Source organism: Carassius carassius, chromosome 46 (genome assembly GCF_963082965.1).
Source record: "Carassius carassius chromosome 46, fCarCar2.1, whole genome shotgun sequence".
Taxonomy (NCBI): domain Eukaryota; kingdom Metazoa; phylum Chordata; class Actinopteri; order Cypriniformes; family Cyprinidae; genus Carassius; species Carassius carassius.
In genome coordinates, this window is record NC_081800.1 from 13,758,168 (window position 1) to 13,773,527 (window position 15,360).

At 36.5% G+C, this 15,360-nt stretch overlaps 2 protein-coding genes across 2 annotated transcripts in view; one reads left to right on the forward strand and one right to left on the reverse strand.

The window, feature by feature from the left end:
* LOC132129692 (multiple epidermal growth factor-like domains protein 6) overlaps window positions 1-2,762 on the reverse strand; it is a 57,604-nt gene extending 54,842 nt beyond the window's left edge. The window contains exons 1-3 of the mRNA XM_059541356.1: window positions 2,534-2,762; window positions 1,957-2,091; window positions 1,269-1,378 (exon numbers count right to left, since the gene is read on the reverse strand). Coding sequence (XP_059397339.1) covers window positions 1,269-1,378; window positions 1,957-2,091; window positions 2,534-2,616 — 328 coding nt within the window. The 5' untranslated portion in view covers window positions 2,617-2,762. The remainder of the gene's footprint in view (window positions 1-1,268; window positions 1,379-1,956; window positions 2,092-2,533) is intronic.
* Window positions 2,763-3,790: 1,028 nt separating this feature from the next.
* Window positions 3,791-15,155, forward strand: LOC132129693 (ER membrane protein complex subunit 1-like). Its single transcript, XM_059541358.1, has 22 exons — window positions 3,791-3,906; window positions 4,085-4,212; window positions 6,553-6,618; window positions 6,699-6,792; window positions 6,866-6,994; window positions 7,101-7,227; window positions 7,590-7,745; window positions 7,839-8,006; window positions 8,135-8,206; window positions 8,289-8,387; window positions 8,475-8,571; window positions 8,948-9,064; window positions 10,035-10,234; window positions 10,316-10,465; window positions 10,911-11,072; window positions 11,145-11,264; window positions 11,338-11,475; window positions 11,579-11,752; window positions 11,861-12,071; window positions 14,242-14,326; window positions 14,434-14,563; window positions 14,707-15,155. Exons 1-22 carry the CDS (start codon window positions 3,815-3,817, stop codon window positions 14,884-14,886), a joined length of 2,895 nt encoding a protein of 964 aa, XP_059397341.1. The 5' UTR covers window positions 3,791-3,814; the 3' UTR covers window positions 14,887-15,155.
* Window positions 15,156-15,360: the final 205 nt, after the last annotated feature.

A 15,360-nucleotide genomic window follows, 5' to 3' on the forward strand; every position in this document is an offset into this window, starting at 1 on the left:
GGAGGTGCATTCATAGCTAATTGAATCTCACAGAAAAGTGCAGTGAAATAGGGTAGTGATATTCTGTGATAATGACAAATCTCTTATAAAATTATGTTTGTCATGGCAATCCAGCTGCTAAATCAATTACAGTAAATGAGAGAACCAGATGAAGAAATTTTGGTGAGGAAGAACATAAATATATATTTTTTGCTTGTTTGTTTTTTGTTTCACAGATACAGATCCACAAATTCATGATGTGTTGATTTGACAGCCTGTTCATCCAGAAATCAAAAACACCATAACATCTTTATTTCATATTAAAACTGCTCTAAAAATTGATGGAATTTTTTTAAATACCCCTTCTATCTGTTGGATGTAACTGAACAACAGTTGATTACTGATCTCCTGACAGAGGCTGATCTTAGCAGGAACTATTCACTCTCATTAGAGATTCATATGATAGGATATTGCAGAATTAAGAATCTATGAGGATCCAAAAAGTAAGTGATTTGCCCTGAGACAATCACCAAACTCACTTCACTGAAAGCTACAGTTAATGTCCTCCACTTACAGCTGTCTTTTGATTATCACAAAGGTGCATTGTGTCCTAGCTCACTGCAAGAAGAGGTCACATAAGCCTTCCAGATTCTTACAAAACCATTAATGAGAAGCTACGCTCTGCCTTTTTATGGCATCAAAGAATTAAAACATGTTTAGGCTGCCATGAAATGGCTGCCATGTCATTTATAAAATGCAAAAAATGCTTTGTCATCATCAAGAGCAAATCACTGCACAAAATAAAGCAGACGTTACAGTAGTAAGAGACCCAAAAGAGACTTAGCAATGTGGACTTACCATTCAAAACATCATCTTTTGCATTATTCTCATAGATTTCAACACAAACATTGACTGAATCCAGAACACAATGATTTACTATTTGATAAATAGAGAATATACAGTTCAAACAGTACAATCCTGAACCATCCTGAACCAAGATAAAGAGTCTATTGAAATGTTGCTGGTCCCCAAAATGAGCATCTGATGAAAAGTTTCTGTAGATGATTGACATTAGCAACAAAGCCAGAATCCCTCTCATGGAATCTCCAGAGAAGAACAGGAATCTCATAAATCATGTAAGCCATTCACTTCACAATCCTTCAGTGAATGATGTTGAATCATTAACCTCAGCCCAACAGGTCCGCATCTCATCACCTAAATTTTAGGGCCTATATTTTTGTTTTTTATGTCATTAGAAATAGGTCAGACCTGACAGTGGACATACTTACAATAAAGGCACCCTGCCTCTGCATTGAGCTGGGACCATCCAGGACAGCATCTGTATGTAGTCTTAAAGTCTTGTTTGTAGACGTGTCTGTAGCCTATGTAGTAGGCAGTCCTACAAAGTGATACAAATATGGTTACTATAAAACTATTTCAGTAAAATTTGAGGCAAATAGCATGGAGTTTCACAATTGGCCAGTTAAAATTAAGTATTTCAGAGAGCTGTATAATAAAAAAACAGATTGCTTTAAACCCCAATTAGTTCAGCATTTGTTCAGTGCAATGGCAACATTTAGCAAGCACATTGCCGGTTTAATGAGGGCTATTCACTGATCTCCAATTATTGCCAAGGGGGTTAATGGCTCTTAGGGGTCTTGAGCTTCCTTTTGTTTCACAAAGCATCTGAGACCCCTAATAACCATCATCTCTCGACAAAAGGATCAGTTTCTAACTGATGTCTTTCTCTAGCCCTCAGTCCATTCTCAAAAGCGGCTAGAAGTCAGCTGGCACTGAAAGGTGTGCCAATGAGAAATGGCTGTCAGGTTGAAAAGGACTATTGATAGTGAATCAGGACAGAGGGATTTTTTACTACATGTAAAATCTAGTGCTGTAAACTTTCAAAATACTTCATTTTGCTTCTTATTCAGTCTGACAAGCAGTTTAACTTGATCTTAAAGTCAAATGAATATGTACCTCCTTTCATAATCCATACACCAAGCATGACCTGTGCATCCTTGCCTCCAGACCTTCACCATACGTGTAAACGCCTGTAAACATGGCTGTTTCTCAGCTGTGATGATTCTCTCTTGTTCTGAGCAGACATTTGGCCTGAACAAAGAAGAATCTCTTACATCAACAATGTTTTAAAGTCTTTTAGAACAAATTAACTGGAAATAGATTTGTAAAGAATATATAAAAATAATAATAAATTACATTTTAATAGTGACTTTTACTGTGTATATTTAAACTAAACAAATACAGAATTGTTTAATAAAAAATTATAATTTATATGTTAATTTAAATCTCATATACTACATTATATAATACAATACTGCTATACAAGATATACTTTTATACTTATTAATACACTATTAATTCAGTAAGGAAAAAATATTCTTAATTTTGAAATTTAATTCTTTTATTATTCATATTAGTAACACATGTTCCATGCAAGAAAATAAACATTTGTGCACACAATCTTCATTCAGTCAATACAACTGCAAAATTAAAATAATAAAAACGTAATGCAATTTATGTCAATGCTACTTACATAAAATGCTGCAGAACTCGATGACAGCACGATGAACGGATCTCTGAAAGCAGGAATAATAACATCACAGCGCGTATATCCATGTCATAGAGCCTCACAACACTTTTCCATACAGATTAAGCTGTGAGTGTTCAGTGTTTCTTCTAGAAGCCAGTATACAGCTGAGAAGGAACCGCATATCTGGTACCGAGGTTCAGCTGAGTGTTTACTAACAGCATGCAGTAACGTGTTGCACGGATGAGGCAGGCGTGGACCTGCGAGGGATATTTTGGAGAAGGGTTAATGATGAGCATCGTTTCTTGTCTTTTTCCCCTATCTCTCTAAAAATGTTTCAATTGATTGTAGTCCTAGGCAAAAAAGTTTTTAATAGCATTTTCTTCAGTTGCATTGAATTGCACTGCAAACGTGTTCATTGAGCATGCTAATCATAATTCCAAAATCCTTAAATATTACAGACTCGTTAGTGGTAGATCGATTTGGGTTATAACTGTTTTTGCAATAAGTTTAGCAACAGAAACAACAGCCTTTGGGCTGTAGCAAACACTGAACAACACCTGCATAAATGTACAAACTTAAATGTTTGAAATTGACTTTATATTTAATTTGCTGCCACCTAATGGTTTAAACTGTACTACAGTAAAACTGAACGATTTAAAATGACAATTATAAAAACCCACAAGCAGGACAAAATCATATTTAGATGGACATATTTACAGACCATCCTATTAAAAACTGCACCCCTGTATCAAGGTTGATTCACATGGAAACCCATTTATAAACCAAATGCAAAATCACATGTAAAAGGTTCCAATGTGTATTATGATAGTATCTATATTTACATTTTATATTATTGTGAAAATAAGTAATAATTCCATAATGTATTTAATAGTTTGCGTAAAAATTCATTACATTTGGGACTCAACTTTAGCAGGTCTTTCAGGTTATTTTCAATCATTTGGTCATTTTATAATATCGCTCATATTTTATAACAAATACTACAATATTATATTAGTGTACTGCTTAAATTGTACATGACCCTTTAAGAAGCATTAAAAATGCAGTCTATAGGCAGCTCACGCGAATGCCTGATGTAATTTGTTGTGCAGCAGTTTCACACCGATAAATTTTTTTACATTTAAAAAATAAATACATTTGTATATAAAAACTAAACTAAATTCGAAACTCTTAAAGGATGGAAAAAAATAATTTTTAAATTGTTTTAATAAAAGCTAGTTTGGGTCCTTAACCGCAGAGCAGTGTGGGAGTTGTTCCTCTGCAGCAATGGCTAGGCTTGTAGTCAGATTAGCAATATCTATGTCTTTATTATATACTGCGTCGGCGGTATTTGAAGATCAAGTTGGAAAGTTTGATTGGTATGTAAACGGATTTTATAGGTCTGTTTTGGTTTGGTATAATCCATCGCGGGATTTCTAGGACTGTAATAAATAACAGCCTGGATTTTGAGCAGGCTGCTGACTGATGGCTAAGTGACACCGGGCTGATTAGTCTTAATGTGCTAACATCTCTCTGAACTCCCTCCATCTCTTTCAGGAGACAGCAGTTTATCGGCAAGGTGCGCTTCGCCTTGTTTGACACTCATTCTCAAGCGTCTAAAAAGCTCCTGCTGGCAACTGACAAGAACGTGTTTGCGTCCCTCAACTCAAGGACTGGAGACCTGTGTAAGTCTTTCAGCTCTTCTGCCTGTGTTTTCACCTCACAACTTAAAGAGGCGTTTATAAATTACAGACAGAATCCGATTATATTAGTTTTTTGGTTATTAGACACTGACAGAATTAGCGTCCATAATCTGATTTCAACAGTGTTGCAACAAAAACGGATATAAACCACTATTTGACAACTTTTGACCTGTGTGTGTGTGTGTATTTAGATATATATATATACATATATATATACATACATATATATATATATATATATATATATACATACACAGTGCTTTAAGTGGCCCAAAAGAGGTGCCGGTACTCTATTATAGCATATATATATGGTAAGGGGGTGTCTGCGGTCTTGGGTGACGGGATGGGGGGCTTATGAATATGATATTAGACTTCGTAGCCTATAATAAAAGATAATGAATTTCAAACCTTAACTAAATACATTTTTATTCAAAGATCAACCTTCTGTCATTACTCTTTAGTCTGCCACAAGAAACAACAACATTAAAATCATGAACTCAAATGTCATTGTAAAAAGAAAAAAAAAAGACTGTTGTAACAGTGCATAAATCAGACCTTTCTGTAACGCTAACGCTAATAAGCTTAAATGAAAATAACGAAATAATTGTGTAACGGAGTATTTTTTTGTACACAGTGCCGCGAACTGTCAATCACTCCTGTACGCGTACATCACTGTCCTCCTCGCAGCTGCAGAAACTTTTGCTCTCTTCATCAAGCTTTAAAACAAAAAGGGGACAAAAAGGTCGTATTGTCTTTGTGCATATAGATTAATTAGATAAATGAATATCTAAATTCGTGCCTAGCTGCCTACGGTATTTTTTTAGAACTTAGAAAAAAGATGCTGCAGCCAATGAGCAGTCGGCGGGGGCTGGTTGCAGGACGACTCAACCTCCGCAGACAGTTTTTAATGTTTATCAGACAATAACTACTCAAGATTTTGCTTTAGTATAATTTTCGGGACAATTAGGGCCAGATTCGGGATTCGGGACAACAGTTTAGATTTCGGGACGTCTGGTCACCCTACCTGAAAGAGCTACTGCATTACTTCATTAGCTTGCGTCTGACCTACAGCGTTATCTTTTAGGGGTGTCAGCCAGCGAGTCATCTGATTCTGACCGTGATGTTTGAGTACTCCGAGTCTGAAGCCAGGAGAGCATAATAAGTGTTGTTCACTGTATTTGAATTTTTAATGAACCGAGTGTGTGCTTTTCACACACTCTCTCCGGCCACGTTGAGTTGTTACTGACAGCAACAAGAGCGACGCATGCGTTTTTCACTTGGAAAACTCAAGAGTGAATGGGTAATTTAGTTTCTGCTCTCGGTGGGACGAATTAGGAAGCTTGCATTGTGAAGGGCGCTCTGAAAAGCGGCGGCGCAGGCAAAAGATTAAAACCTCTATTAAAACAGATGTCCAAATGAGCGTACCGGTACGCTAAAAGCACGTTCTGTGTGCACGGAGAGGTGGCGGTCTGCTCAAGAGGTTGGTTGTTTATTATGGCTTATGGTTGTTTATTAACAATGCATTCACGTATGCATACAATGCAAATGGACAAACCATCCAAAAATAAAAATTGTCTAGGTGATGCATTGTGAAATTGTTTGTGGTTGCTTCTTTAAAGGGATAGTTCAACCAAAAATGTAAATTCTGTGATTTATTTTACGAGTCCTTTTGTTGTTACAAATCTGTATTTAGAATGTTGGGACACAAGCAGTTTTGGTTTCCATTGACTTCTATTATATGGAATAATATAAAAAAAAAATTAAAGTCAGTTAGAGCCGCAACATTTTGGTTACCAACATTCTTCAAAATATCTTCTTTTATGTTCCACTGAAAACAGAATGTCATACAGGTTTGAAACAACATCAGGGGGAGTAATGGCAGTATTTTAATTTCTAGGTGAGTTGTCTCTTTAAGGGTTATGCTATTATGTACATTATAGTTTTATTTATATAGCACCATTAAAAACAGCAGCAGCTGACCAATGTGCTTTACAACATCAGATAAAATAAGAATAGGACATCACAAAAAATATAAAGCACATCTAAAAAAGTCATTATATTAGCATTTAAAAGATGTAACGTGTATATATAAAATATATATATTCAACTTTAACACCAGAAAAGGTATTAGAGTTATTTAAAAACAATAGTATTTACCCTAATTCCCCTTTATCACTTCAGCTTTATTGCTCTTTATTATTCAATACGGTTGAGCTAACTAATTTTCTGAATACCAAATGTATTCATCTTGGGTTTAAGAAATATAATCAAAGTTAAAAAGCAATAAAAAGTGTGTTAGTGAAATGTTTTTGGTTCTTGCAGTCTGGCGTCATGTGGATAAGACTGGACCAGAGGGTCATATCGATGCGCTGCTTATGTATGGACAGGGTAAGCGACAAGCAAAAAGAGTGTGCATTGTGGATTGAGTATTTGTTTTTGCCTCTGAACCAGTTCTTCTTGTCTCTTAGATGCTGTTGTTGTTGTCGGGAATGGCCGTCTGCTTCGCTCCTGGGAGACCACAGTCGGTGGCTTGAAGTGGGAGGCAGTGCTTGATACAGGAAGGTTGTATGTTTTATTGTGACAGTATTAGGACTAACTGATGCATCAAACTGACATTGTCCACTTCTGGCTTCAGCTTTCAGGCTGCTGCTTTAGTTGGAGTTCAAGACTTTGTGAAGTATGTTGCTGTGCTGAAGAAATCAGCAATCTCTCTCCATGACCTTTCAAGTGGCAGTGAGATATGGGTGGAAAACCTACCTGACAGGTGATGAAAAATCTTGGAATTTAACATAACTTATTGCAGTTATTATTTTGAAATTAAATGATTTTCATTGCTGTAATTAATTATGTGATTTTTTTTCATCCCACAGTGACTCTGTGCAATATCAAACTATTTATTCTGGTGGGAATGGACTGGTGTTTGTTTTGGGAGTTGTGCCAAATTCCCATATTGTTATTGTTGAATACAAAATTGAAGATGGAGAAATCATGAACAAGGTATGGAGTTAATATGCATTAAACTGATCAAAACTGACAGTAAAGAGATTTACAGTATAATGTTACATAGATTTTGTATGAATGATATTATTTTGAATTTTGTTCAATCATGGTATCGTGGTTTCCACAGAAATATTACAAATATATTTAAATAGATATAAATATATTATCATTTCAAATTTTAATAAATATAATTTACTGTTTTTACTGATCAAATAAATGCAGCCTTGATGAGCATAAGAAACTACTTTAAAAAAGAACTTAAAAATCTTCTCTTATAATAATACACAATAAAAACGTTTTCTTATTGAGAAAGTCAGTTACTTAGATAATGATACAATCACACGTTGGTTTTTTTGTAGAAATCAGTTGAAGCCGCATGGATGTCAAGCCTGGAGAGCAGCTGTGCAGTCGTCAGCTCAGGAGTCCTATTGTGTGTGGATCAGATCACACAGTCCCTGTACACTTTTCCACTGCAGTCTGCAGAACAGACAGAAATGAGACAGATCCACCTCCAGGTGCAGATGGTGCTACGCTTGTATTTAATGTACAGTCCTTCATCAAACTTCTGTAACTGTCTATAACATCATGGGTGGCTCCTCTTTTCAAAGACGCTAGATTTGGAGGTGGCGTCTGGATTCCGGCCTGTTCTGACATCCACTCAACCCGATCCAGCTCAGCCTCCTCTCTCTGAGTTCTTCTTGCAGCTCAGTCCAGATCATCACATCCTGCTGCAGTTCAAAGATGGCCTTATCGCTCCACTCCGAGACTTCAATCCAGTAAGAATTAATCTCACACTGGACCAGAACCATTCAATTTCTTGCAATTGCCATTCACCAAACTTTACTGGTTACAGAAATGTTATTGGTTACTCTTTATTCAAAGACCAATGTTCGTCATATTTCAGGCATATCTGGCTGCTTTTGCCACATCTGGAGAGAGGACAGTTGCTGCTGTGATGTCCCCAAAGAATGATACTGTGAGTCATATTTCAAATGCGATACAGAAACGTCTTCCTAGGTATTTACTTGTATATTAATGGGTTGTTTTTGTTACTCAAGGCTTGTAGCATCAACCTGTTCAGTGCTGACACAGGGCGGAGGCACCTTGATACCACGATTATCTACCACATGGACCCTAACGGAGGAAAGCCAAACAGAGTGAGGACTGATGCTGAAGTATATATGTTTAACCAAGTATTGGCCAATCATTTTGATGTAGGTTAATTTGATTGGTCTGTTCTTTAGTTATATGTCCACGCCTTTCTGAAGAAAGATGATTCTGTGGGCTACCGAGTCATGGTGCAGACAGAAGACCTTGCACTCACATTTCTACAGCAACCTGGTATGAACTTCACTATGGAAGAATTGGTTCATAAAAAAATTAAAATGTAAATAAATAATTCATATTTAAGAACCTGGCAAATAAATATAGAAAAGCGGCTTCAAAATCCTTTCATTTGAAAAATTATTGAAATTATTATTTACTATATTTTAAATAAAATTAAATAAATAGCTTTAAATACATTGTCCATTGATTTGTTTTTGATTTGAAAGTTAATTATTTACATTTATATTATTGAATTATGTTTGTTATACTTTGTGGCTCTGCTAGACCTCTGTACTATATATGAAAAAAAAAGTAAAATTCAACTTAGCTCCACCCCAATCTAGTAAAAACTACAAAAGGCAAGGAAATGGTTTTTTGTATCCCGGTGTAGGCAGGGTCGTCTGGATGAGGGAGGAGGCCCTGGCTGATGTGGTCACCATGGAGATGGTTGATCTGCCATTCACTGGAACACAGGCAGAACTGGAGGGAGAGTTTGGAAAGAAAGCTGGTAAAGTGCAGCATAAATGGGAACCATTGTTTATTATGTCGTCTTGACATTTCATCTTGTCATTTCTGAGAAATCCAGTTAGGAAGTGTTAGTTCAAAATATGAATAAACACATTTAAAAGGGTTAGTTTACCCAAAAAGGACCGTTCTGGTATAAATACACACCCTCATAGCCTTCCAAACCTGTATGACCTTGTTCATCTTCAGAACCAAAAATTAAGATCTTTTTGATGAAATCCGAGAGCTTTCTGAACCTGTCTAAACCGGGACGCAACTGACACGTTCAGAAAACTCTGATTTCATAAAAAATACCTTAATTGGCATTCCGAAGGTGAAAAAAGGTCTTGCAGGTTTGGAATGACATGGGGATGAGTAATTAATGACAGAATTTTCATTTTTGGGAAGATTTGGGTGAACTAAACCTTTAAGGAAAAGATCAAATGTATTTTATTCATGAGGATGTGAAGTAATTTTTGCAAATGTGTCATTAGTGTACATAATATAAAATAGATTAATTCTAATTTCATTTTCAAAATCTGTTCCGGTTAAACCTTCTAAACATTTGTTAGATATTATGTTTTGCCACCATGCACTCTGTGTTTATGATGTATGACTAATGTGTTATGATGTTGCTGCTTTTGCTTGCTAAGCAAAAAAAAAAAACCTCCTGTCTTACTCCTCTGTCCTACTTTCCATGGCTTTTTTTTGTATTTATTTCCTTGTGTGTTTTCTTTTGCCTATCTGCTGCACTCGGATCCAGCCATTCAAGGTAAAGCAGAGAGCTTCCTCTAATTTTGCTTCTCTTACTAATCACATACATTTATGTCATGTCTTTGTTAGTGTCTCTAACTTTTGGACAATGCATTGGTTCAAGAATCTAACTAATGTTAAAGCTGAAGTCTTTGTTTTTTGTGTGTTTTTTTATTTTTTATTGAGTTTTGTTTACCTCTGTGATCTCTTGTTGCCTGCAGATGGGCTTTTACCCATGGTTCTCAAGCGCCTCTCTTCCCAGTTCATCCTGCTGCAGGCCTGGCTGGCCCATCTCTGGAAACTCTTTTATGATGCCCGGAAGCCCCGAAGCAGTGTGAAGAATGAGGTCACCATAGACGTACTGTCTCGGGATGAGTTCAACCTGCAGAAAATGATGTTGATGGTAACTGCCTCTGGGAAGGTAAGTTTAGTAGGCACAGCTGTTGCTTTGTTCTTTTAGCTGTCTTGTCGGTTAACATAAGGCTGTTGTTTTTCTACTCAGCTCTTTGGCATCGACAGTAAATCGGGAACCATTTTATGGAAGCAGTATTTAGAAAACATCCAGCCCAACTCTGTTTTCAAACTCATTGTGCAGAGGACCACTGCTCACTTTCCTCATCCTCCACAGTGCACACTTCTTATAAAAAACAAGGTAAGCCTTTGAAGTTTGCTTTTGTATGATCTAAGGCTGTTTTTTTGTTTGTTTATTTGGGTGCCTGCTGTTTTTTTTTATTTGTGCATTTGTTTGCTTGTTCTTGTGCTTTTGTTTGGCTGTTTGCTTTCATGTTTGTTTACTTGTTTATACATTTTTCTGATTGCTGCTTCATTTGTTTAATATTATGCGCATTTGTCTTTTTGTTTATTTGCTTGTTTGGTTGTTAGCTACTTTGGTTACTTGTTTGTTAATTTGCTTGATTTTGTTAGTTTGTACATTAGTTTTTTGTTTGCTTGTTTCCATGATGATTATTAGTTTGTTTACTTGTTTGTCAATATTTTCATTCATTCATTTGTCTGTTTGATATATTCTTTATTCTTTTCATGCTTTTGTTTTATTGAATTATTTATTTTTGCTCAATTTAAAAATGGACTATTTATAGGACACTGGTCTTGGAAGCCTCTATGTCTTCAATCCCATCTTTGGCAAGAAGAGTCAAATTAGTGTCCCTGCCTTACCCAGACCAATCCTTCAGACCCTGCTGCTGCCTGTCATTGACCAGGACTATGCTAAAGTCCTTTTACTTATTGATGACCAGTACAAGGTGGGTCTCTGTCCTTTTGACAAACTTTCTGGTTTTCTTGGAGAATGTGAACCCATTTCTTTTCTTATTCAGGTCACAGCATTTCCATCTACAAAGAATGTTCTACAGCAGCTTCAAGACACAGCATCCTCCATATTTTTCTACCTAGTGGACTCCAGTCAGGGAAAACTGTCTGGTTTCCGTCTGCGCAAGGTTAGTGTCCATTCGTGCTAAGCAGATGTAAAGCACTTGATGCTGGTGTTCATAAGTGATTTTGTTCCTTTAGGATTTGTCTACAGAGCTAATCTGGGAGGTGGTAATTCCCACTGAGGTGCAGAAGATAGTAGCTGTCAAAGGAAAACGTGCAAATGAACATGTGCATTCCCAGGGCAGAGTCATGGGGGATCGTAGTGTGCTCTACAAGGTACTGCTGATTCGATGACTGCTCTTAGTAGACAAATGTAATTACACCCTTTTCTAATCGCATATATTGTCTGTTGTTTGTCCTTCCTGGTGTTCTTCTGCAGTATCTGAACCCTAATCTCTTGGCTGTGATAACGGAAAGCACAGACACTCATCAGGAGCGCAGCTTTGTTGGAATCATCCTGATTGATGGTGTCACCGGACGTATTGTGCATGAAGCAGTGCAGCGGAAGGCCAGAGGACCTGTTCACTTTGTACATTCCGAAAACTGGGTGGTGGTAAGAACACTGGTTTATCTATCCATAATGATTACTGTGATAGATCTAAATGTTTCTGGCACAGAATTGAACAATACCTTTTGTGTTTTTTGGGTTTCTTCCCTATAGTATGTGTACTGGAACTCCAAGTTCCGTAGAAATGAGTTTTCTGTGTTGGAGCTCTTTGAGGGAGCCGAGCTCTATAACAGCACAGTGTTCAGCTCCCTGGACAGACCACATCCACCCCAGGTTCTGCAGCAATCGTACATTTTTCCTGCTCCCATAAACACTTTGGAAGCCACACTTACGGAAAAAGGCATCACAAGCCGTCACCTTCTTGGTAAATATTGTACATATCAAGCAGTTAGGAATGTTCAGATACTGACAAATTATATATATCTCTCTCAATCGGGGTGGAAAGGTACACAGATGTCACAGTTCGGGGGTCACGGTTCGATACAATTTCGGTACAACAGGAGAAAGGAAAAAAAAAATCTACTATGCTCAGTTTCTTTTAATATATTTTGAACAGACAGAAGTACAAATTACATTTATTTCAACCTATATGTGAAAATAAATCTTTATATATATATATATATATATATATATATATATATATATATATATATATATATATATATATATATAAATTTAAATTAAATAAATATTTTTATGCATTTAGCAGACACTTTTATCCAAAGCAATTTACATTGCATTCAGGCTAACAATTTTCTCCTAACATGTGTTCCCTGGGATTCGAACCCCCAACCTTGCGCTTGCTAACACAATGCTCTACCACTTGAGCTACAGGAACAAAATATATAGGAATTTTTGTATATATATTTGTGTGTATATATATATATATATATATATATATATATATATATATAAATATATATATATATAAATATATATATATATATATAAATATATATATATATAAATATATATATATATATATATATATAAATATATATATATATAAATATTAGTGGTGGGCATAGATACATTTTTTTAATCTAGATTAATCTCACTGTAATCTAGATTAAAATGGCTCATTTGAATTCTGCCGAAGGCATTCAGAATATGTGTGCTACCCAAATAAAATAATGACTAAAAGTAACGTTAAGTCTTTGAGAACGGGTTTCTCAAGACAGGTGGTGCATTAGACCAGGGGCTCATCTCTGCAGTGCGTATGCGTTGCGTATTTTTTTTACTCACCCATGTTAACGGATTCCAGCGTTCACTTGGTTGTGGTCCATCAATGCATTCCAGGAGCGGTTCATCTGCAGCAGTGCAGCAATCGTTGTGGTAATTCGTTGTGGTCTATGTGGTAATTTCACAGTAGGCATACACACAGGTTTAAAGACTCGTTCTCGCCCCCTACAGATTCGACTAGGTATACATCCACGCTAAAATATCAAGGTGAAAGTCATCATAGCTCGCGTAGTATAGACCCAGCTCCCAACCCAACTTTGAGAATAGATTAACGGTGATATTTTTTTTTTATCGCCCAATAAGAGTCTCACATTAACACAGCACGTTAACGCTGATAACGGCCCACCACTAATATATATATAATCTAGATTACACATATACATAAAAGGAGTAAATTCTTTAAATGTTTTATTTAGTTTACAGATAAACAAGGGGGAAAAAATCAGTGTGACACGTAACGTAGATTATATATGCTGTTTCAGTTCATTTTTGTGACTCGCTTAATTTGTTTACAGAAAAGAAGCTCAAATGGCAGAAAGCGATTTGTTTTCTTTATTTTACAAAAGCACAAATAAAAACAGACCTTTATACAGTGATGCATTATTAATAAGACAGTAAATGTTTAACGTTGATTCTGCTGGGAATAAAGAAACAGTTGAAGTGATTGCGCCAGCGCGCGCACACACACAAAACGCATTAGTTCCAGCATTGCTAACTTGACAGCACAGTTGGTACTTTATCAAAATAAAATACACTGAACCAAACATCAGCGTGTACAAAGCCTATAGTTTACATAATAAATAATAGTTTGGCATTCAGATACATTACATCGCAAATATGGAAATATTATGGAATATTTGGATTTGTGGTAGGATACACGGGCATAAAGCTCCATTTCACAAACAGTTGAGTACACAAGCCTATAAAGTATATTCCATTATCAGTCTCTGAGAGACGTATTCAGAATCAGCACATGGTCACTGTCTAGTGGGCTTTTTTCAAGTTCGCAACTCAAGTTCTTCTGCTGGCAGCTGGTTATCAAACAGCATTGCATTGCTGAGGGCGCCCCCTTCTGGATTGGGGGTGATTTGCCTGTATTCGGTATAAAGCCACATGCACCGAACAGAGATGTCCATACCGTGACTTTTCTGTATGAATACATGTACCGTTCCACCCCTAATATATATATATATATATATATATATATATATATAGATCTTAAAAGATCAGAGTCTTAAGACAAATATCAGCATTCTCATATTAAATGCTGGTTGTTGCTTTTTACTTTTTAGTCGGGCTGCCATCAGGCAACATTTTATCCTTACCAAAACTGTTTCTGGACCCACGGAGACCAGAGATGGTCTCAGAACAGAGTCGGTAGGTTCTCAACTAATATTTACTACGTTGAGACACAATTCAGTCTTTGTGATTTACAATTTGCTTGCTGAGTAACCAAGTTAAACAATGACTGTCTCACCATTTAGGGAGGAAAACCTCATACCATATGCCCCAGAAATGCCCATTCGTGAAGAGTGGTTTATAAACTACAACCAAACTGTGTCAAGAGTAAGGGGCATCTACACTGCCCCCTCTGGCCTGGAGTCTACCTGTTTGGTAAGTGTGATGGTTTAGGTTTTTTTTTTTTTTCACAATATTAAATAACTTGTTGGTAGGATTGTTTTATTTGAGCTATTAATATCCATGCGATTCTTATTACATAAATTAATTCCATTGATTGTAATTTCTTCACCCTGTAGGTGGTTGCGTATGGTCTTGACATCTACCAGAGTAGAGTGTTCCCCTCCAAGCAATTTGATGTCCTTAAGGATGACTATGACTATATATTAATCAGCAGTGTACTCTTTGGCCTTTTCTTTGCAACCATGATCAGCAAACGTCTAGCGGAAGTGAAACTGCTCAACAGGGCATGGCGATAAGACTCATCCGAATGGCCTGTTGACTTCACTCTCGCCCTAACTGCAATGTGGTTGACACATTGATGGCAGGAGACCAGCTGGTGACCATGTCAAAACTGCAAGATCATTTGATAAGTTTGGTGTATGTTTGCAACCAGCTGTCTTATGGATCTTGTGGTGTTTTGAGTGTAAGTGCATAGACGGCCATGATATTTTTTCCCCTTTCAGAGAGAGAAGTAATGTAGGTCTAATAATCCCTCCCAACAATGCCCCGCCCCCCCAGCATTGAACCATTCACAGTCTAATTTATTTATTGTGCCTTTCGGGGTAACATAACTCATGTGATTTAACACCCGTCCTGTTTATTTATTTTTTTCATTTATAGATTTTGTTCACAAAGTCTGAGTCTGCCTTTTGAAAAAATTTTACTTTTCAAAATTAATATTGAGGAAGGAGTATTGCAAAAGAACTGCCATTTGTAATTTTAAAGTTAAT

Excerpts from the sequence above, each read along its gene's own strand:
- LOC132129693 (XM_059541358.1), top strand. The coding sequence starts at position 3,815 with ATGGCTAGGCTTGTAGTCAGATTAGCAATATCTATGTCTTTATTATAT. Across the intron at positions 7,228-7,589 it reads ATGGAGAAATCATGAACAAG|AAATCAGTTGAAGCCGCATG; the intron begins GTATGGAGTTAA and ends GTTTTTTTGTAG. Across the intron at positions 11,753-11,860 it reads ATTCCGAAAACTGGGTGGTG|TATGTGTACTGGAACTCCAA; the intron begins GTAAGAACACTG and ends TCTTCCCTATAG.